Source organism: Physella acuta, unplaced genomic scaffold (genome assembly GCF_028476545.2).
Source record: "Physella acuta isolate Inbredline_101_S28 unplaced genomic scaffold, ASM2847654v3 ptg000105l, whole genome shotgun sequence".
NCBI lineage: Eukaryota > Metazoa > Mollusca > Gastropoda > Physidae > Physella > Physella acuta.
Window position 1 is genome coordinate 508,258 of NW_026731625.1, and position 23,165 is coordinate 531,422.

General features: G+C 38.4%; 1 protein-coding gene across 5 annotated transcripts in view; it reads left to right on the forward strand.

Annotated features, from left to right (window-relative positions):
• LOC131932456 (E3 ubiquitin-protein ligase Zswim2) overlaps window positions 1-8,261 on the forward strand; it is a 32,212-nt gene extending 23,951 nt beyond the window's left edge. For 2 of the 5 annotated variants that reach the window (XM_059289381.1, XM_059289374.1), the window contains exons 12-13: window positions 6,733-6,836; window positions 7,091-8,261. In XM_059289381.1, coding sequence (XP_059145364.1) covers window positions 6,733-6,836; window positions 7,091-7,540 — 554 coding nt within the window. In that variant the 3' untranslated portion in view covers window positions 7,541-8,261. The remainder of the gene's footprint in view (window positions 1-6,732; window positions 6,837-7,090) is intronic. The other 3 variants (XM_059289366.1, XM_059289388.1, XM_059289398.1) reach the window with 3 other exon arrangements.
• The last annotated feature ends 14,904 nt before the right edge of the window (window positions 8,262-23,165 follow it).

The following is a 23,165-nucleotide window of genomic DNA, read 5'->3' on the forward strand; positions in this document are numbered from 1 at the left end:
TGATTCCATTTAATACCTGGCTGGCTCCATTACATCCACCATCTCAGGTAAATGATTCCATTTAATATCTGACTGGCTCCATTACATCCACCGTCTCCATTACATCCACCGTCTCAGGTAAATGATTCCATTTAATATCTGACTGGCTCCATTACATCCACCGTCTCCATTACATCCAACGTCTCAGGTAAATGATTCCATTTAATACCTGGCTGGCTCCATTACATCCACCATCTCAGGTAAATGATTCCATTTAATACCTGGCTGGCTCCATTACATCCACCATCTCAGGTAAATGATTCCATTTAATATCTGGCTGGCTCCATTACATCCACCGTCTCAGGTAAATGATTCCATTTAATACCTGGCTGGCTCCATTACATCCACCATCTCAGGTAAATGATTCCATTTAATATCTGGCTGGCTCCATTACATCCACCCTCAGGTAAATGATTCCATTTAATATCTGGCTGGCTCCATTACATCCACCGTCTCCATTACATCCACCATCTCAGGTAAATGATTCCATTTAATATCTGGCTGGTTTCCCTCCTCCACATCTACACCCCCACACCTACACTTCCCTCCCTAACATCTACACCCCCACCCCCACACCTACACTTCCCTCCCTAACATCTACACCCCCACCCCCAACCCCACATCTACACTTCCCTCCACACACAACTACGCTCCTCCCCCACATTGTACTGATTTGACCCCTCGTCCACATGGTACCACGTGTACACCTCGTCTATTATTAAAAGTGGACATTTCTTCCACCCCCCACCCCATTCCCCTTCACACCCACACCCAACCCCCCCCCCCACCCCATTCCCCTTCACACCCACACCCACCCCCCCACCCCATTCCCCTTCACACCCACACCCATCTTTCGTTGATTGAGCCTTTGATCAGGACGCACTAAGGTGTCGCCCTACCACTGACCCACCTAATGATTCCATTTAATTTGTCGCCCTACCACTGACCCACCTAATGATTCCATTTAATTTGTCGCCCTACCACTGACCCACCTAATGATTCCATTTAATTTGTCGCCCTACCACTGACCCACCTAATGATTCCATTTAATTTGTCGCCCTACCACTGACCCACCTAATGATTCCATTTAATTTGTCGCCCTACCACTGACCCACCTAATGATTCCATTTAATTTGTCGCCATACCACTGACCCACCTAATGATTCCATTTAATTTGTCGCCCTACCACTGACCCACCTAATGATTCCATTTAATTTGTCGCCCTACCACTGACCCACCTAATGATTCCATTTAATTTGTCGCCCTACCACTGACCCACCTAATGATTCCATTTAATTTGTCGCCCTACCACTGACCCACCTAATGATTCCATTTAATTTGTCGCCCTACCACTGACCCACCTAATGATTCCATTTAATTTGTCGCCCTACCACTGACCCACCTAATGATTCCATTTAATTTGTCGCCCTACCACTGACCCACCTAATGATTCCATTAATTTGTCGCCCTACCACTGACCCACCTAATGATTCCATTTAATTTGTCGCCCTACCACTGACCCACCTAATGATTCCATTTAATTTGTCGCCCTACCACTGACCCACCTAATGATTCCATTTAATTTGTCGCCCTACCACTGACCCACCTAATGATTCCATTTAATTTGTCGCCCTACCACTGACCCACCTAATGATTCCATTTAATTTGTCGCCCTACCACTGACCCACCTAATGATTCCATTTAATTTGTCGCCCTACCACTGACCCACCTAATGATTCCATTAATTTGTCGCCCTACCACTGACCCACCTAATGATTCCATTTAATTTGTCGCCCTACCACTGACCCACCTAATGATTCCATTTCATTTGTCGCCCTACCACTGACCCACCTAATGATTCCATTTAATTTGTCGCCCTACCACTGACCCACCTAATGATTCCATTTAATTTGTCGCCCTACCACTGACCCACCTAATGATTCCATTTAATTTGTCGCCCTACCACTGACCCACCTAATGATTCCATTTAATTTGTCGCCCTACCACTGACCCACCTAATGATTCCATTTAATTTGTCGCCCTACCACTGACCCACCTAATGATTCCATTTAATTTGTCGCCATACCACTGACCCACCTAATGATTCCATTTAATTTGTCGCCCTACCACTGACCCACCTAATGATTCCATTTAATTTGTCGCCCTACCACTGACCCACCTAATGATTCCATTTAATTTGTCGCCCTACCACTGACCCACCTAATGATTCCATTTAATTTGTCGCCCTACCACTGACCCACCTAATGATTCCATTTAATTTGTCGCCCTACCACTGACCCACCTAATGATTCCATTTAATTTGTCGCCCTTCCACTGACCCACCTAATGATTCCATTTAATTTGTTGCCCTACCACTGACCCACCTAATGATTCCATTTAATTTGTCGCCCTAACACTGACCCACCTAATGATTCCATTTAATTTGTCGCCCTTCCACTGACCCACCTAATGATTCCATTTAATTTGTCGCCCTACCACTGACCCACCTAATGATTCCATTTAATTTGTCGCCCTACCACTGACCCACCTAATGATTCCATTAATTTGTCGCCCTACCACTGACCCACCTAATGATTCCATTTAATTTGTCGCCCTACCACTGACCCACCTAATGATTCCATTTCATTTGTCGCCCTACCACTGACCCACCTAATGATTCCATTTCATTTGTCGCCCTACCACTGACCCACCTAATGATTCCATTTAATTTGTCGCCCTACCACTGACCCACCTAATGATTCCATTTAATTTGTCGCCCTACCACTGACCCACCTAATGATTCCATTTAATTTGTCGCCCTACCACTGACCCACCTAATGATTCCATTTAATATGTCGCCCTACCACTGACCCACCTAATGATTCCATTTAATTTGTCGCCCTACCACTGACCCACCTAATGATTCCATTTAATTTGTCGCCCTACCACTGACCCACCTAATGATTCCATTTAATTTGTCGCCCTACCACTGACCCACCTAATGATTCCATTTAATTTGTCGCCCTACCACTGACCCACCTAATGATTCCATTTAATATGTCGCCCTACCACTGACCCACCTAATGATTCCATTTAATTTGTCGCCCTACCACTGACCCACCTAATGATTCCATTTAATCTGTCGCCCTACCACTGACCCACCTAATGATTCCATTTAATTTGTCGCCCTACCACTGACCCACCTAATGATTCCATTTAATTTGTCGCCCTACCACTGACCCACCTAATGATTCCATTTAATTTGTCGCCCTACCACTGACCCACCTAATGATTCCATTTAATTTGTCGCCCTACCACTGACCCACCTAATGATTCCATTTAATTTGTCGCCCTACCACTGACCCACCTAATGATTCCATTTAATTTGTCGCCCTACCACTGACCCACCTAATGATTCCATTTAATTTGTCGCCCTACCACTGACCCACCTAATGATTCCATTTAATTTGTCGCCCTACCACTGACCCACCTAATGATTCCATTTAATTTGTCGCCCTACCACTGACCCACCTAATGATTCCATTTAATTTGTCGCCATACCACTGACCCACCTAATGATTCCATTTAATTTGTCGCCCTACCACTGACCCACCTAATGATTCCATTTAATTTGTCGCCCTACCACTGACCCACCTAATGATTCCATTTAATTTGTCGCCCTACCACTGACCCACCTAATGATTCCATTTAATTTGTCGCCCTTCCACTGAACCACCTAATGATTCCATTTAATTTGTCGCCCTACCACTGACCCACCTAATGATTCCATTTAATTTGTCGCCCTACCACTGACCCACCTAATGATTCCATTTAATTTGTCGCCCTACCACTGACCCACCTAATGATTCCATTTAATTTGTCACCCTACCACTGACCCACCTAATGATTCCATTTAATTTGTCACCCTACCACTGACCCACCTAATGATTCCATTTAATTTGTCGCCCTACCACTAACCCACCTAATGATTCCATTTAATTTGTCGCCCTACCAGTGACCCACCTAATGATTCCATTTAATCTGTCGCCCTACCACTGACCCACCTAATGATTCCATTTAATTTGTCACCCTACCACTGACCCACCTAATGATTCCATTTAATTTGTCGCCCTACCACTGACCCACCTAATGATTCCATTTAATATCCGGGCGGTCCCTCACAATAGCAGATCATATTTTAGCTAAATGGATTGACCGGAGGAAGAAAGATTTTTCTAATAATAGAAACGGCATGCTAATTAAATTAGAATTAGATTGGCGCTGATTGTAAAAATATTAGAAGAGGATGAAATTAATGGACGTCTAATGAGTTGTTTAAACAAAGATTTAATTGCTGTAACGATTTAATGTTTCATGACACTCAGGTTCGACGGGGCTTCCATTGGTATCTTATACAGCATAAAACATCTGACACAGTGGCCAGCATAAAACATCTGACACAGTGGTCAGTATAAAACATCTGACACAGTGGCCAGCATAAAACATCTGACCCAGTGGCCAGCATAAAACAACTGACACAGTGGTCATAATAAAACATCTGACACAGTGGTCATAATAAAACATCTGACACAGTGGCCAGCATAAAACATCTGACACAGTGGCCATCATAAAACATCTGACACAGTGGCCATAATAAAACATCTGACACAGTGGCCAGCATAAAACATCTGACACAGTGGCCAGCATAAAACATCTGACACAGTGGCCATCATAAAACATCTGACACAGTGGCCATAATAAAACATCTGACACAGTGGTCATAATAAAACAATGGCCATCTGACCCAGTGGCCAGCATAAAACAGTTCAGCAGTTTAATTTACCAGCTAATGGTACAAAAGTCTGATGTTGTTGCACCGAGCCTGGTCTAAAAATAGCCCAGGTTGTCGGTGCACGAAAGTGATCGGTGACGCACTGTTTGGTGTGGACTATTTATAGTTCGCTTTTGTCCTGAGCTTTTACAGAAATTATTATTTTTAAAATTTCGTCTTCCAGATTTAGCTGTATTATTGACGATAGTTTTAGACTATTTGAATCGATAAAAAACAAGAAGTTTTGAGACTTGAAAGATTTACTGCCTGATTTTTCTGATTTTCTTGTAGAACCTGCTCAAACCAATTGACAAGAGTAACAATAGTTTCAAACTCCCGTGATAAAAAGGTTTCGTGATTGTGGAAGTTTTAAAATCTCATTGTAACAAACGTTTTAAAATCTCATTGTAACAAACGTTTTAAAATATCGTTGTAAGGAAAGTTTCAAAATTTGTTGATAACAGACATCGAGCAAAGTCCATAAAACAAAACTGAAAAGAAGCGGTGCGCTGTGAAAAGGTGTCCGGTCATAAACCCCTGGACATAAACCCCTGGACATAAACCCCTGGACATAAACCCCTGGACATAAACCCCCCGCGACACGAACCTCCTGGAACTGCAATTTTGAGGGGGATTGTAGACTAGGGTGTGACATCATTTTAGTGGGGGGGGGGCTTTTTGTGACGATGTGTGACGGGGGGGGAGGTAAAAATCGTCAAAAAGCGTGACATCATTTATTGATGACCCCTTGGGGGGAAATTTCCGATAATTTATTAAAGGCTTAACTAATGTGTTCATGGCTACACAAAACACAGGGAGCATTCTGAGCTTGAGAGCAACTGTGTTGGTAAAGTTGTTGAAGACCAGGGTCCTGTATTTTTTTGTATAAGTTTTGGCTAAAACTAAAATGGAAAAAGCATCGTTTATCTCACAGTCTGGAAAAACCCTTTCAACACTTTTTATCACAGCCTTTTCAAAGTCAATCATAATAGAAATTGGTTGCAGGTTTGTATTCATGACCGTTAGTTGCTGCAAGAGTACTGTGTAGGTTTCCTGTGTTTTGTTGTGAAGTAAAGCATAAACACATGGAACAGTCCGTCCATTGACCAATGCATGGACTGTGTACAGTTGTGAAACAATGCAGGAGCTGTTTTAAATGTACCATCTATAAAGCAGTGCTGATTAACCTCCAATAACCTAAGGTTGTCCTCAAGCTCCAAACAAAAACAAGCTACTTTTGACGCGGCACCAGAATCGTTAGTCGTTAAAAATTACATTAATTTTATTTATTTTTATTTTTTTTGGTTTTCATCATCGTTATTATTTCCTTATATAAACCACAGTCGGGGGGGGGGTATTATCCATGGGGTTATGTCGCGGGTGGTTTTTGTCCAGGGGGGTTTATGTCGGGGGGTTTATGTCCAGGGAGTTTTGACCGGGAGCCCTGTGAAAATGTGCCCAGATGGTTTTTGTCCGAAAAGTTCTTACCTGAATTTAAAAAAAAAAGTTTCAAGCCAATTTTCTTAGGCATCTTGTGTCAGTCATCTTGTGTCAGTCATCTTGTGTCAGTCATCTTGTGTCAGGCATCTTGTGTCAGTCATCTTGTGTCAGGCATCTTGTGTCAGGCATCTTGTGTCAGCCATCTTGTGTCAGGCATCTTGTGTCAGGCATCTTGTGTCAGTCATCTTGTGTCAGGCATCTTGTGTCAGGCATCTTGTGTCAGCCATCTTGTGTCAGGCATCTTGTGTCAGGCATCTTGTGTCAGGCAGATGTAAAACATCGAGTGCAACTTACTGTGTTAAAGTTGGTGAGAGGCGTTGATGTTGTTGAACCTATTTTATTTGAACAATTCCTTTTTTCAGCAGATTTAGGCAGAAGTGATAGAGGTCAAGGTCGCCGTGCACCTTTGGGCAGACGACAACTCAGCTTAGAGCGTGTGGCGCCATCTATCCGTGACTTGCGCAGGGTGAGGTTATATCTGGACAAACTTGGCTTTACTAAGTAACATGGCTTGGTGCTGCACATAGTGTGCTGCACATTGTGGTGCTGCACATTGTGGTGCTGCACATTGTGGTGCTGCACATTGTGGTGCTGCACATTGTGGTGCTGCACATTGTGGTGCTGGCTATAGTATTTGAAGTCATGACATAAAATTGTATGTTTAATTGTATGACAGACATGGCGTGACTGGCATCATTCAAACTCTTCTGTTGTACGCAGGAGTACATGGATCTGTTTCTCGGCCACAACCCCCTGACCCACCCTCCTGTCAGTGAGACCCACCCTCCTGTCCGCGAGACCCACCCTCCTGTATGCCAGGACCAGATGAGAGCTGCCCTGCCACCCAGACCCCGGCTGTTCAAACCCTCCACACTCCGACGTCTTCCGCCCCTCGCTAGACAACCAGCCAAGTCAGCCATCAGACTTGTGGGCAGCCGACTAGAGGACAGCCGACTAGAGTGCAGCCGACTAGAGGACAGCCGACTAGAGGACAGCCGACTAAAGGACAGCCGACTAGAGGACAGCCGACTAGAGGACAGCCGATTGCAGGACAGCCGATTGCAGCACCCGGGGTCACTAGTGGCGGACACCAGCAAACCACACAGTGAGCCCGTCACCGCCAATGACTGTGAGATTGAGACACACCACCAGGTTGACACCACTGTATAAACCACCAGATAAACACCACTGTACAACACCACTGCGTGACACCATTGTGACACCACCAGACAGACACCACTATGTGACACCACCAGACAAACACCACTATGTGACACCACCAGACAAACACCACTTTATGATAGTCTCACCATCCCAGGCCATAAGCACTGCCTGTGTCACAAAAACTAGTGTGAAATTAAAGATGAGAATTGTATTGGAGTTGTATTAGGTGAGAGTTTGATTGGAGTTGTATTAGGTGAGAGTTTGATTGAAGTTGTATTAGTTTATTGTAAAAACATATCTTAATATTATACAACTGCTTTATAGCGTGTTTTGTTTGGTTCTATTTATGTGACGTCAGATTGCAGAAAACCTCAATGCGCCACCTGTTGGAGGCCATGGTCGGCTGGTTGCGAATACGATTCTTAACACGAAGGTCTCGTTCGTATCCCGAGTCTCTGAGTCCACGCAGCTCTAATTGGTACCTGACTAACACGATCTTTTCTTATGCCCCGCTCAGAGATACAGACCCCTTGGACCTCAGGTTGGAAAGGGAAATTATTGTTTCTCCTCTAAAGCCTGCGATTAAGTCTTGAATTGGAAGCTCTAGACCGCGGGTTCCCAAACTGGGTCGCGACCCCCAGGGGGACCGCGAAGGGCTTTTTGGGGGGTCGCCAACTGGTTGACTAAACCTTAGCAATGAAAAACAAAACATAAATATTTAGAAGAATATCTGAAATTCGGCTTTACTAGCATCACTGGAAATGAGAAGAAACAATGCGTATTGTACAAAGTTGTTCTCAGTCAGTCTATGAAACCTTCAAAACTAAAACATCATTTGAGTTCGTTTTTGTAGTTGCTTGTCTTTGTAAAATTTATGCATTCAGATGATAGCCAAGAAGAGTCGCTATCTTGTGAAGATATCACAGAGAAAATATATACGTTTTTTTTAAAAAAAACTCGATGATTAGAATATTGAATAATTATCATTAAAAAAGTTTTAAAAAACCCACGTTTTCTGATTGAACTAAAAAGTAGAAAATAAATGCTATACATTACAATAATGCAAGCGATCACTCTACTATAAGCGATGAAAAACGTGGGGCGCCGAAGTAAAAGTTTTTTATCGGTCATTGTTAATATAAGATATAAAAGTTATATTACTATTGATTAGATAATACTATTGAGTTTTATTAGGGAGCTTGTAGACAGTCAACAGTATTAGAAACTGTAAGAAAATCACGGCGCCCCACTTTTTAGTTCAATCAGAAAACGTGGGTTTTTAAAAACTTTTTTTATGATAATTATTTTCTACTTTTTAGTCTTTGTCTGTTTGTTTGCATTCAAATTTTGCTATCGATTTGATCTTCTCGCATTCACTTTTTTTGGGTAAACGAAGACAACTCGTAAAAAACACGTGCCTTTTCCAATCGACGTTTCTTCTGTGTTAGATTTGCATAGGTTTGTACACAAACACCGCGTGACCACTACTCAGTAAGCCAAAAGAGGGAGAGTACCGAACCTTGTTTTCATCAAATTACAATTACTAGGTTGTGTCCCTTTTTTGAAAAAATATATAGGGTCTAAAATGATCAATAAAAATTTTCCATGGATCAATTAAGTAATAATAACAATTAAATATTCTATTGTCATCGGAAACAAAGCTTTCCTGAAAATTTCAGCGCGCTAGCTAACTGAGAAGTGCCCGAAATTTCGATCGCAAGATTTGATTGGAGAACCAAACAAACGGACGCGAAAGCAAGTTAAAGAAAACGTTGGAAAATGGCTGTGGGGTTTGTACGGATGGTGTGCCATCGATGTTTAGGTCAAAATCGGGCTTTCAGAAAACAGTAAAAGATTTAGTCCCCCAACCAAGGGGAATCCACTGCATGATTCTCCGGTATGTCCTCGCCAGCAAGACTCTTCAGACTCCATCTATCTATCTCTATACTGCTAAAACACAAGTTTGTTTACATGTTTGAATATTTATTTGTTTTTTTTTGTTTGTCTGATTGGGTAATGGAGAGAATCTGCTCTATGTGGATAGCTGTAAAATAGTATGTAGGTAGAGAACAATTTTTGTTTTCAGACAGACTGTTAATCACAAATTTATTTAAAGACGTTAATTAATTTATTGATTTATTCATTGGTAGATTAACCACATTAATAAAAAAATTTTAGAAGTGACGTCACATGATTTGTTTACTTTTTAGTACAATAAATGGCGGCTCCAATACAAGATTTCGTATCTTATTCAGATCTTTAACGCGATCTAAAGCTAATTTTCTGTCGGCTATAAATTTAGCAATACGTCCGTTTGCTGTATTTATTACGTTCCAACACTTATATCATTTTTCAACTGTCTTTTTCATTTAGTTTTACAATACATTTCTCTAGATCTACAGATCAGCTGTCGAAGGAAGAAAAAGTTATGAATCTAGATCTAGGTCACTAGACTTAATAACGTAAATTCTAGATCTAGACTTAATGTAAATTCTTCATCTAGAATCTATTCCCCCGAAACCCACAGTTTTAAATCTAAAGACCTGTGCAAAGATATAAATAAAGATTACGAGTAATCTGTCAACAGGAAATATTGTGAATCGTGTTTTTGAAATGAACGATGAAATCAAGTTGTTCTTGGAGTGCAAATGAAACAAGACCTTTTGATATACTTTAACGATAAGGAGTGGTTGGAGAGAGTATGATACCTAGCAGTTATATTCGAACATCAACATAAGTTTAACCTGAAGCTTCAGGAAAAATGAACGAATTTTATCTCTTTTTCATGATAATCTCGGGGCATTTATCAAAGCTGCAAAATTGGCGAAGAAGAAATAAATCTTGGAAATATTGCTATGTTTGAGAAACTCTGCAGTGTGGTAGATGAATCGGATTGTGAGATAAATAACAATTTCTTCTTCTTCTTCTTCTTCGTTCTTAATTATTAGTGTTGAAGGGGTTCGAGATTTATCTGCCAGTGGGTTTGAAACTCGAGACTTTGTTCGAATTTATCAACCATGAGCTTTTTGCCGACTCGACCACGCCTCCAACACAATTAAGCGTTGCGTGTCAACTGGTTATGCGCCATATAGGCCGTTGACTCCGATTTCAGCCTGCTTTTCTTTTTGGATTTGCTTCCATAGCCTTTGTCCAACCAAGAACAAACTACAAGGCAGCAGTTGTTTAATTTTGGAGTTGTCTCTCCTAGAAGAGTGGCTGACCCCAGCTAACGAGCCTCATCTGCAATTTGAAATAAGCAATTGCTAGGCATCTTGAATCTCTTACAACGAACTGCGGCGTTATTTTCCCTGAGCTGAAAGAAGAAGAATAAGAAGAATCTGCTCCATTTCATACTCAAAGGTGAAACTAATTGCCTTTGGAGTTTTAGTTTCTTTTGTGTCTACGTATTTCTGCGAGAGTGGATTTTCAACACTTCTCCATTCTCCAATCAAACCAAAGAAATTAAATATTGAGAATGACATGAGGTTGGCGTTAACAAAAACTCAACCGCGGATGTTTAGTAAAAAGCATGCAATTTTATTCACCGTATTAAAACAGTATTAAAGAATAATTCATATTGTATGTCTACAACAAAACCTTATTTATTGCTTATTAATTTCCTTACTAATTTCGACTTTTTAATTCTATGGGGGTCGCGGGTGACTTAATCTATATATAATAATATATATATAATTCTCTTCTAGGAGACGCCAGAAAACAAGCTGTAAACGCGCTCCCTACCATCCCCAACTCTACATGGTCTTAGTGAGCTGTGGTTCACGCTATGTTTACCTTCGTGGAATCGGGTTTAGTGACGGCTATTAGGGGCAGATAATTTAGTTTGAAACGATTTTAAACGTTGGGGGGGGGGGGTGGGAGGAAGGGGGGGTTATGGTCCTTAACGAGCTACTTATAGTGTTTTAAAGAAATATTTTCAGTGTCAGCGTTAGTAGGCCTACTGTCGAATTCACAAATTATGAATTACTGAAAAGTAGAAAAAACAACAACTAAATAGCGGCGTATGTTATGCCGCGGGCCGGCTCGTTTTTATAAAAGGGGGTCGCCACTCAAAAAAGTTTGGGAACCACTACCCTAGACTATATGAAGTCTTGGATTGAAAGCTCTAGAGTATATTATGTCTTGGATTAGAAGCTCTAGACTACACGAAGTCTTGGATTGGAAGCTCTAACTATATGATGTCTTGAATAAGAAGCTCTAGACTATGATGAGCTCACCACGCTATCCACAGGTGTGAGATTATAAAACACCAGCTGTAAGAATGCGTTTGCTCCGTGTTCTGTGGGTCAGATTTGGAAGGCAATTACTCTCACATTGTGGTGCAATATTTTTTATTGATCTGTAATTTCACTGTGAATTAGGCATCAAACTAAATGACTTGACATCGAACTGATTGATTTGACATCGAACTATCAGCCGTGTAACATATTACTTTCTCATGTTTACAAGATGTCTGGTTTACGTTTGGTTGGTATTGGGTGATGTATGTTAGTAATTTACTTGATTTCTGCTGGTTATATGCTTGATGTCTGCTGGTTATATGCTAGATGTCTGCTGGTTATATGCTTGACGTCTGCAGAGATTTCAAAGTGTGACGCCACATTTCTCTGTTTAAACCATACTAGAAACTGCTTTGTTTCCTGCATTCGCCTCTTCTTTACGTGTACTATTGCTTTGGTTCTATAGAACTGCAAATTCTAGCGAAAACAAATTTTTGAAACCATGAAATTAAAATGAACCGAACCCTAAATAGGGCGTGTGTGGGTGTGGGTCCGGTCAGCTTGGCTCGATAAATTTCTTCACTCAGTCATATGACCTGTCATGCTGAGGTTTATTTATAGACGCCATATAGCGCTGGGCGGGGCAGGTAACTTGGGACTTGTGATTTTCTACCCACTGGTTTGTTGGTCGCGCTCGTAAATCGCCGACATTTACCGGACGCTGCGGCAAACTGCTTGTTGTCGAGGTGGTCCCTGGCTGCCGGAGTTCAAATGGTTATAATTAAGTTCTAAAACAAGTGGATGGGTGGGGGGGGGAACAGCCAGACAAGATGGTGCTGTTAAGTCAAACCAAGATGGCTGCCACCAAAAACTTCCTAGGTGTTTTCTCGATCTTTCCGCCACACCTGTCCCCACTAGGAGGACAACCAGACGACCATTGTGACCTCAGTAAAAGCTTGTTAAAAGAGATCAAGTACCGTTTCCTGTTGTAAAAATTAGTACCTCTCTCTGCGGTAAGCGAGCAGCTTTTGAAGTAAAAATGGTCGCCATGTTCCCACTGTGGAATATTCAGGTTGATGTTCAGATAAAGTTTAAGAAAATAAAATCATAAAATAAATGATCATCAGCCTAGAGCCCGTAGTATGTTACCTCAACGGGCCGATGAGCTGGTTTAATAGTCTCACTATTCCGTCTGTATGACAAGAATGCTCGGGCGATTTTAAGCTGCATGTGAATGGAAAATACAAGGATACAACGTTCGCTGCATGCAAGGTGAAGCCGCACATACTAACATTGCTCGCACATTTCCGAACTGGTGTCGTACTAACATTGCTGGAAGTAATCAATACTGATCTTAAAAACTGCATCAAAAGCGTTTTAATAACAAGCTTTTATGCAATAATGCACTAAAAAGAAATAAACCGGGAGTGATCTCCCCTAAACTTTCTCGAATATTTTTATATAAAATAACAGGGGATGGGAACTCGGGCTATAGACATGATTTTTAATCCATTTTAAATACTTACAGTTTTAAAAATAGAATAAAATCTCGTAGACAAATTAATTGCACACCAAGTGAACGCGAAATAAAAAAGCGCATAATAGTGCGCAATATTATTAGTACTTTTAAAATTTACATTAGTTTTTTGAGAAATCGGAAGTAGCGTAAATTACTACTTCCGGTCAACGGAAATTACTCTAAATTTAACAGAAGGTAGAGAATTAGATCTTTTACTTACATGTGAAATTTCATGTATCTATCTGAAATAGTACTCAAGTTATAGGCTTTTGAAAAATTCAGAGTAGAAAAAGTACCACTTCCGGTTGTCGGAAATAGCTCAAAAGTTGATACGGATCTACGATTTTAATATTATACTTATATATGAAATTTCATCAACCTAGCTGTAACGGTACTCAAGTTATCGTGTTTACACACGGACACACAGACACACAGACACACACACAGACATACGGACAAGATTGCAAAATTATGTTTTTCCGTATCAGTGAGGTGTAAAACGTCGAGATTTGTAAAAATCTCGATTTTTTTTTTTTGCACGATTACAATACTTTCTCTATACTACGTATATACGAGAAAGTAAAAAAGAAAGGATTTTCTTTAAATGTATTATTATACACTACTATTTAAATTACTATAAAGAAAAGCGTGGGTCACTATATTATATACTATATTATCTGGATACCTTTACTAATATTTAGGAAGAGACACGCTTTGCTTTACAGTTATCTAAATATTTAATTGAAATTACTAAGTTTTTAAAAATTTTAATACAATAGAGTTGCTTGACTAAAAACTTATGAGCACCAAATGAACATGAAAATTCTTGTATAACAGTGCGGAATAGAAAGCTTACTAAATTTCAGAAATGTGTAACTTATAATTCATAAAAAACTTAATTAGTCAAATTTAATGTCATATTGCATTCTCTTCAAGTTTTGACCTACATACCAACTTTGAAATGAATCTGCCAGTTAGAAATGCCCGAATTTCGCTCGCTTGTTTCGATCTATGACGACAGACTGATTGACGATAGACAAGGGAAGTTAAATAAGCTTGTAAAAACATATCAAGCAACATACGTATTTTGAAATAATGGTTTTTTTTAATCAGGTAGGGCCTAGTATTTGTGATCTGATTATTCTCTAGTTACATCAGAGCTCAGTATTTATTTCTCCGAGTTCAAGTCAGTAGAACGTCCATGATTCCATCCAGCTCTGGTGGGTGCCTAACTCACGTAAGGGAAACAAAGGCGACTGGGCATAGTGCTGACCACAAAATCCCTTCATATGCTGAGGTCTCTAAAGCAGATGAACTCTACTTCATCTGCACATGTGTCTTGGGCACGAGCGGGAAATGATGATGATAATGATAGATAAACAAAAGAAAAAAAAATAATTTGATAATACAATTTTAATTTACGTAATGGGCCAAGGTGGCGCTATTAAAATATCCGTGCGTCCTCGCGGGGACAAAGGGGGCTCACAAAAACCTAACAATTACAAAACCTAACAATTACAAAAACCCAACAATTACAAAAACCGAACAATTTCATAACCCAACAATTACAAAAACCGAACAATTTCAAAACCCAACAATTACAAAAACCGAACAATTTCAAAACCCAACAATTACAAAAAAATTCATAAAAAACGTTTTAATAACAAGCTTTTATGTAATGATGCACTAAAAAGTAGAAAATAAATTATAGACTACTATTTAAATAACTATAAAGAAAAGCGTGGGTCACTTTAGTATCTATTGGATACCTTTACTAATGTTAAGGAAGACACCCACGCTTTTCTTTATAGTTATTTAAATAGTAGTCTATAATTTATTTTCTACTTTTTAGTGCATCATTACATAAAAGCTTGTTATTAAAACGTTTTTTATGAATTTTTTATTTTCAGTACTTTACATGTTTTATCTACAATAGAGTTACATGACTAAAAACCATTGCGCGCCTACTGAACAACTGAACATCACGTTCAGTAGGCGCGCAATGGTTTTTGAACGCAGCCATTACGTGGTCGTGATGGCGCAGCTATTGATGACGCGTGTGGTGTGGTTGGCTAGACATGCCTACTAATTCGGTCCAAATTTTAATTAATTCATAAAAAATCAATTAGGCATCCAATTAAGTCAAATTTAGTTTCAGATTGCATTGTCTTCATGTCTTGACCCACGTGCCAACTGTGAATCGTATCGGTCAAGTAGAACTGTCCGAATTTTCACTCCTGCGTTTCTATCTAGACTGACGACAGACAGAATGACGAGGAAGTGAGTTAAATAAAAGCTTGTAAAAAAAAATTCATAAAAAACGTTTTAATAACAAGCTTTTATGTAATGATGCACTAAAAAGTAGAAAATAAATTATAGACTACTATTTAAATAACTATAAAGAAAAGCGTGGGTCACTTTAGTATCTATTGGATACCTTTACTAATGTTAAGGAAGACACCCACGCTTTTCTTTATAGTTATTTAAATAGTAGTCTATAATTTATTTTCTACTTTTTAGTGCATCATTACATAAAAGCTTGTTATTAAAACGTTTTTTATGAATTTTTTTTTCAGTACTTTACATGTTTTATCTACAATAGAGTTACATGACTAAAAACCATTGCGCGCCTACTGAATATCACGTTCAGTAGGCGCGCAATGGTTTTTGAACGCAGCCATTACGTGGTCGTGATGGCGCAGCTATTGATGACGCGTATGGTGTGGTTGGCTAGACATGCCTACTAATTCGGTCCAAATTTTAATTAATTCATAAAAAATCAATTAGGCATCCAATTAAGTCAAATTTAGTTTCAGATTGCATTGTCTTCATGTCTTGACCCACGTGCCAACTGTGAATCGTGTCGGTCAAGTAGAACTGTCCGAATTTTCACTCCTGCGTTTCCGTCTAGACAGACTGACGACTGACGACAGACTGACGAGGAAGTGAGTTAAATAAAAGCTTGTAAAAACCGAACAATTTCAAAACCCAACAATTACAAAACCGAACAATTACAAAATCCAACAATTACAAAATCCAACAATTACAAAATCCAACAATTACAAAACCGAACAATTACAAAACATAACAACGCTAGTTATTAACTCAAAATATAAAAAAAATACTAGAAGGATGACCACTAAATCGCTTGTTGCTGTTTCCAGGCAATACAAAAAATGAAAAAAAGGAATAGACAAACAGTAAACAGAGTAAAACTATTCAAGATACGTCAATAAAAAATATTCTGGACATGAAGAAAAAAATCACATTTAATGTTTTGTCAATGACTTTATTATTTGATCCACAATACAATTGATTAGGACCATCTTATTATGGTTTCATCCTTGGCCTCAGGGAGACAAATCGTGTAGAGTTCTTGGAGCCCGCCAACTCACTGTGGCAGAGTTGGTGATGCCGCAACTCGCCTGGTCACGTGGTCTCATGCTATCGGCCAGTGCAAGTTTTTCACCCGATACATTTTTAAAAGCGGCGACAAGTGCAGCCCGTCCCCGGGACGTTATAAAAGATGTCGGCTTCGACTTCTATCATTTGATCAGCAGACTTCAAAACTAACGGACCAGAGGTTGTCTTCTGCTCCACTTGTGTGTCTCGTCTAAGTTAATAAAATAACTTGATTCAAATAAAGTCAACAAAAGTTCATTAACAATATCCAGTCATCTGAGCTGGCCAATTCAACGAATTTAAAAACTCCAAGTGCTACACAAGTTTTTACAATCAATTTGTTTTGAGCCAACTGGGACAAAAGAACTTAGCTCGTTCAGAATTCCAATATTAGCAGATGTGGTTTGGGCCATTGCAAATTCAATAGAATTAAAGAAAAAATCGACTTCAAAGCTTGATTGGATCAGTTAGAAAAAACGTCGCTCTACAGATTTGCTCTAAAGATTTGCTCTAAAGATTTGCTCTAAAGATTTGCTCTAAAGATTTGCTCTAAAGATTTGCTCTAAAGATTTGCTCTAAAGATTTGCTCTAAAGATTTGCTCTAAAGATTTGCTCTAAAGATGGTCTCAGGTCGAGTGCTGGATGACACAGTGAACTTCGGACAGGAAAGAGAAGCAGCTGCCTGCCATAGCCGGCTCCCCACCAACCTGCTCTCGTCCGCGGCAGATGATACTAGCCGGCATTGCATACCGTTCCCCAGTGGTACGCCCCTGATAGATGATGCAAGCCGGCACCTCACGACACTGCCGAGTGACACGACTCTGACTGACGTTTTCCCATCAAAGGTAATAAGGCCAATATGTCGTCTCTTGATCTGTTTTACATTCATTCATTTTTCATGTCGAGTCTCCGGCCTATTTCGTTCACTATTTTAAGTTTAATTGCGTTTTTTTAACTTGTTTTGATGTCTGCCTGCCTGTATGCATGTATGTTTGTATGTATATATGTATGAATCTATGAATGTCATTTCACCTGTCTGTATCGTAATTTTGAACATGATACAATTTAATTATTTCTTTCCAATACGAAATAAGTCCATGTCTGATGAAAATACAAAGAAATTTAATTTTCAATCCAAGTATGCCTATATATAAATTCTATATATTAAAAGTTGTTTGATAATACTTTTTTTCAAAAACAAAAGCTAGAAAACTTAGGGAGTAGCTTTGGTTTGATAAGTCAGGGAACTTGTGTCGAATGCTTAAAACCTTTTAGATGAGATGAGTTACAAAGTGACGAGTAATACTGGTCTAGAGTGGAAGAAGTGGAACATGAATTATCATTTTAGTACAGTCAATCGGTTAAAAACTAATTGTTTAGTCGTAAGGAATTTCGCCCGTATTGCTATTGGAGAAAATAAATGATTCTCTTTAAATATATAATTATTAGTAGGCCTACCGTTACAGATAGGTTGATGAAATTTCATTATAAGTATAACATCAAATTTGCCGTTTTAAACCAACTTTTCAGCAATTTCCGGTAATCGGGAGTGGAACTTTTCTACTTTTAATTTTTCAAAAGCCTATAACTTGATTACTGTTCCAGATAGATTAATGAAATTCCACATGTAAGTAAAAGATCTAATTGTCTGACTTCTATCAAATTTTGAGTAATTTCCGTTGACCGAAATTAGTAATTTACGCTATTTCCCATTTCTCAAAAAAAAAAAAAAAAACGCATGTGAATTTATAAAGTTCTTATAATATTCCGCACTATTATACACATATTGTTTGGCGTTTACTTGGTGCGCAATCCTTTTTTCTACGAGATTCTATTCTATTTTTAAAAGTTTAAGTAATTAAAAATGGATTAAAAATCATGTCTATATTCCGAGTATCCATCCCCCGTAGTTTTATATAAGAATATTCGAGAGAGTGTAGGGGAGATCACCCCCTGTTTATTATAGACTTGAAGAAAAAAATTGTTTTCTCCTTTTTAGTGCATAATTTTTAAATGATTGTTATTAAAACTTTTTTACTTTCTCGTATATACGTAGTATAGAGAAAGTATTGTAATCGTGCAAAAAAAAAAAAAATCGAGATTTTTACAAATCTCGACGTTTTACACCTCACTGATACGGAAAAACATAATTTTGCAATCTTGTCCGTATGTCTGTGTGTGTGTGTGTCTGTCCGTGTGTGTGTCTGTGTGTAAACACGATAACTTGAGTACCGTTACAGCTAGGTGGATGAAATTTCATATATAAGTATTTTATCAAAATCGTAGATCCGTATCAACTTTTGAGCGATTTCCGATAACCGGAAGTGGTACTTTTCCTACTTTGAATTTTTCAAAAGCCTATAACTTGAGTACTATTTCAGATAGATAAATGAAATTTCACATGTAAGTAAAAGATCTAATTCTCTACCTTCTGTTAAATTTTGAGTAATTTCCGTTGACTGGAAGTAGTAATTTACGCTACTTCCGATTTCTCAAAAAACTAATGTAAATTTTTAAAGTACTAATAATATTGCGCACTATTAACCGCGTTTTTATTCGGCGTTTGCTTGGTGCGCAATGTTTTTTTTATGAGATTCTATTCTATTTTTAAAAGTTTAAGTATTTACAATGGATTAAAAATCATAACTATATCCCCAGTTACCATCCCCTGTTGTTTTATATAAGAATATTCGAGAAAGTTTAGGGGAGATCACTACCGGTTTATTTATGAATGTTGTCAGTTTTAAATTTTTTAATACAATAGAGTTGCATGACCTAAAACAATAGAGCACCAAACGAACATGACAAATGTGCGTATACTAGCGTGATAAATAGTGCTTTATTTGGGAAATTTTATTTAATTCTTTAAAAATTAATGAACATTATCGAGTTGACGAGAATCCTTCCATCATATTGTTGAAATGGATTTTTGTTTTAAAAAAAAACGTGTTGTTTTAGATTTTGCAATAAAAGCGACCGTAAAAAATAATAAAAATAAAAACTTAAACCAGAATTTTATATTTTTAGAATCAGTGGTATAGAAGTTGCAAATCCAGAGAACTTTTTTTTAAAAAGTGTTTTTTTTTTTAGTTTAATGCTACATCTCTATTTTTTTCATCAAGCCTAAGTTATGACCTGAAGTTTCACTTTCTTAAGATAAACTTGTTTAAATACTTATCATTATAGCGGCCCACGCTTTTAATTATAATGATATAAATAGTAGTGCATTAATATTTTAAAGAAAGTAAATTTTTATATATATATAACCGCAGATTTATTATATTTTTTAAAAATTATTTTATATTTAATAAAAATTGTATTATTTTCTTCTTTTTAGTGCATTTATAAAAGCTTGTAATTATAAACGTTTTTATGTATTTATTATTTTTATACTTTTTAGTATAAACGAGTTATACGCATATTAAGACAATATAGTGTAGCAACAGATATACGATACACAATTTGAAAAACAGTTTTGCTTTAATAATATGATTAGTTTTACTATACGGGTCACAGTATTATGGGATGGCATAGTGTAGTGGTAAAGAACTAGACTGCTGACCCGACTAAAAACCATCGCGCGCCTATGAACGTGATGACGTAGAGCCCCCCTCGCTTAACGCCCAACACGGCCGTGATGACTCGTGTGGATAGAACTGCCTACTAATTCGGTCCAAATTTAATTAATTCATAAAAAAATTAATTAGGCGACCAATTAAGTCAAATTGAATGTCACGATGCATTGTCTTCATGTCTGGACCCACGTACCAATTACGAACCGTATCTGTTAGATAGAAGTGCCTGCAATTTTACACGGCCGGTTCGATCTAGACAAACAGGCAGACTTACGACGGACTGACGAGGAAGCAATTTAAATAAAAGCTTGTAAAATACGTATTTATGTTGAGAAAATTGTTCCTTATTAAAAATGTTATTATTCATAAATGTATTTGAAGAATTAAATAAATTAATTATAATATATATCTTCATAGGTAAAAAAAAAAACACCTTTAATTATAAGACTTGAAAAGAAATACTTTAATTTTCACAACTTGGCTTCGATGGAAATAGGCTACCTTGTCGAATGATAAGTTTGATGTGTTATAAAACTAAACTTGATGTCGGCAATAACTTTAATGATATGCCTGTTTAAGGTTTTATCTTAAGATTTGTATGTTCAAGAATTTGTATTCACTTGTCAGTTTAGTTGTGCATTCCTTTCTGTTCAATTTAATTTAGCATTTATTGTCTCCTGTGAAATTAGTTTAGCAATTTTTCTCCCCAGACTGCTAGAACCCCCTCGGAACTTGCAGGCAGCAGATGGCAGCAGAAATGGACTGTCGTGACGTACATCCTGCTGGCGCTGATGTGGACAGCTCTGCCGACCGTTGCCTCAATGAACGGTGCGGCCGCTGCCCCGAGGGACGGCGCGTGCAGAAGGAGGTTTGTCCACCACGTGTTCAAGCAAGCCAACTGCAGTCCCACCTCCACCATCGCCCTGGCCTGCATGGGCACGTGCAAAAGCTACACGGCTGTCGACCTGGGAACAGTTCAAAGTTCATGCTCTTGTTGCCAGGCGACGGAGGTCTTCGACACCAGTATCAACATGACCTGTCAGTCGTCAAGTGGGGGCCTGGAGATTAGGGAGCTGAGAGTCAAACTGCCCCGCACGTGCATGTGCCGACCGTGCACGTTTGACAGTCTTCTGTGAGCTCACACTGTGCTTGGACCACATGATGATCGGTCACGTCATGCGCAATGGACTGCATTGTTCTTTGGGTTCAAACAAGAAGGTGGTGTTTTCAAATGTATTCGAATAAGAAAAACATGTTCAGAACTTTAAAAATGCATTTTGAAAATGTGTATCTTTTTGAAGAAAACGTTAAAGTCACTTTTATTGCCATCTTATTTATCATTGTCCTACCATAACTTCTCCAACTTTTCTCTAAAGATATCACCATTTGAATTCGTGTAGTCTACAGTTTGTGACTTATGACTGACTATTTGTAGGTGACGTATGGTGCCAGAAAATTGACAAGTGGATGACTTTGAACAATGCCATGGCCTGATCTTGACTTTGTGGTTTAGCTTCTTCTGACACATTTTTTTTTTTTTTTTTTTTTTTTTTTTTTGCTTCCGGACAATATTTGCCTAAATGTATTGCCTTGTAATTTACATAATAAGTAGCTTAGTTGACTTATCTGACGGCTAATTTGACTGTTGACAATTATTTATATAAACCTTATAACTAGTGAAAATTGATCTTTGTAAAGTGTCGAAACTTTCTATTTTCTGCTTTCATTTTTATTGTCGTTAGATCGTCTATAATATTGGGGGTGAATCTCTAGATTGGTTTTTACTAATCTTTCTATATACCAAGCAAATAGTGCAAAATATTTCTTTAAAATGCTTTGCTCATTGTTACATTTTGGTGTGGGTTAGGATCGTTCATAAGGAATTGGGGTAATGGCACAGAAAATGAATGTGCATAACAAAATAATATCATTGAATCTAATATTTAAAGTTCAATTCTGTATGAGGCGGGGGGACAGCGGACGGATTCGTGACATCTAAGAAATATAGTTTTAAAAATAGACTTGGTCGCCGTAATGTGATATATCTAAAGTGCTCATCATCTAAATTAATGATATAAAAAATTATTATTGAATGAATTATAAAGAAATTTCAATTTTCAAACTTATAGTGTTAATTGACGGCATGTGCATTAAATAAATATTTTAAAAATGTATCACCCTTCACAAAAATTCTAATTGTGTCTGAAAAGTATTTACTTTTAGTCTTTTAGCACTCATTACGTCCCTTGATAAATTAGGAAAACACAATTACATCCCTTTAAAAACATTGGGGTATTATAGTCATTTACTAAGATGAAACAGGTTGTTTCGCAGGGTGCTATTTGGCGCCCCGGACAAGTCTGTGAGCACTATGCGTTTATGTTTGCATTTAAGTTTCTTATTATGTTCGCGTTCACTTTTACATTATTTTGAGTTGTTTGCGTGTGTGTTTCTATTTGTGTTTGTCTCTGCGTTTGTGTTTTCGTTCGTGTTTTCGTTTGTGTTTGCTATTGTGTTTGTGTTAATGTTTGTGTTTGCTTTTGTAGTTGGGTTTGTGTTTGTTTGCGTTTGTGTTTTCGTTTGAGTTAGTGTTTGTGTTTGCTTTTTAGTTCGTGTTGGTGTTTTGCATTGATTTTTGTGTTTGTGTTTTCATTTTTGTTTGTCTTTTCATTGTGTTTATGTTTGCGTTTGTGTTTACTGCAATACTTTAAGATAAAACAAGCTGCAAAATCAAATTATACGTTATATCCGGTTGCTAATCAGAAATATTTCAGTAAAATAGGGAAAAGTATTTTGAGACTACTATGACAATATTCGATGTGCGCAGAGCACAACACCCCCCCCCCCCGAAGAAAGTCTACCGCCCCCGGCCCCCCCCTCCCCCCCCCCCCCCCCCG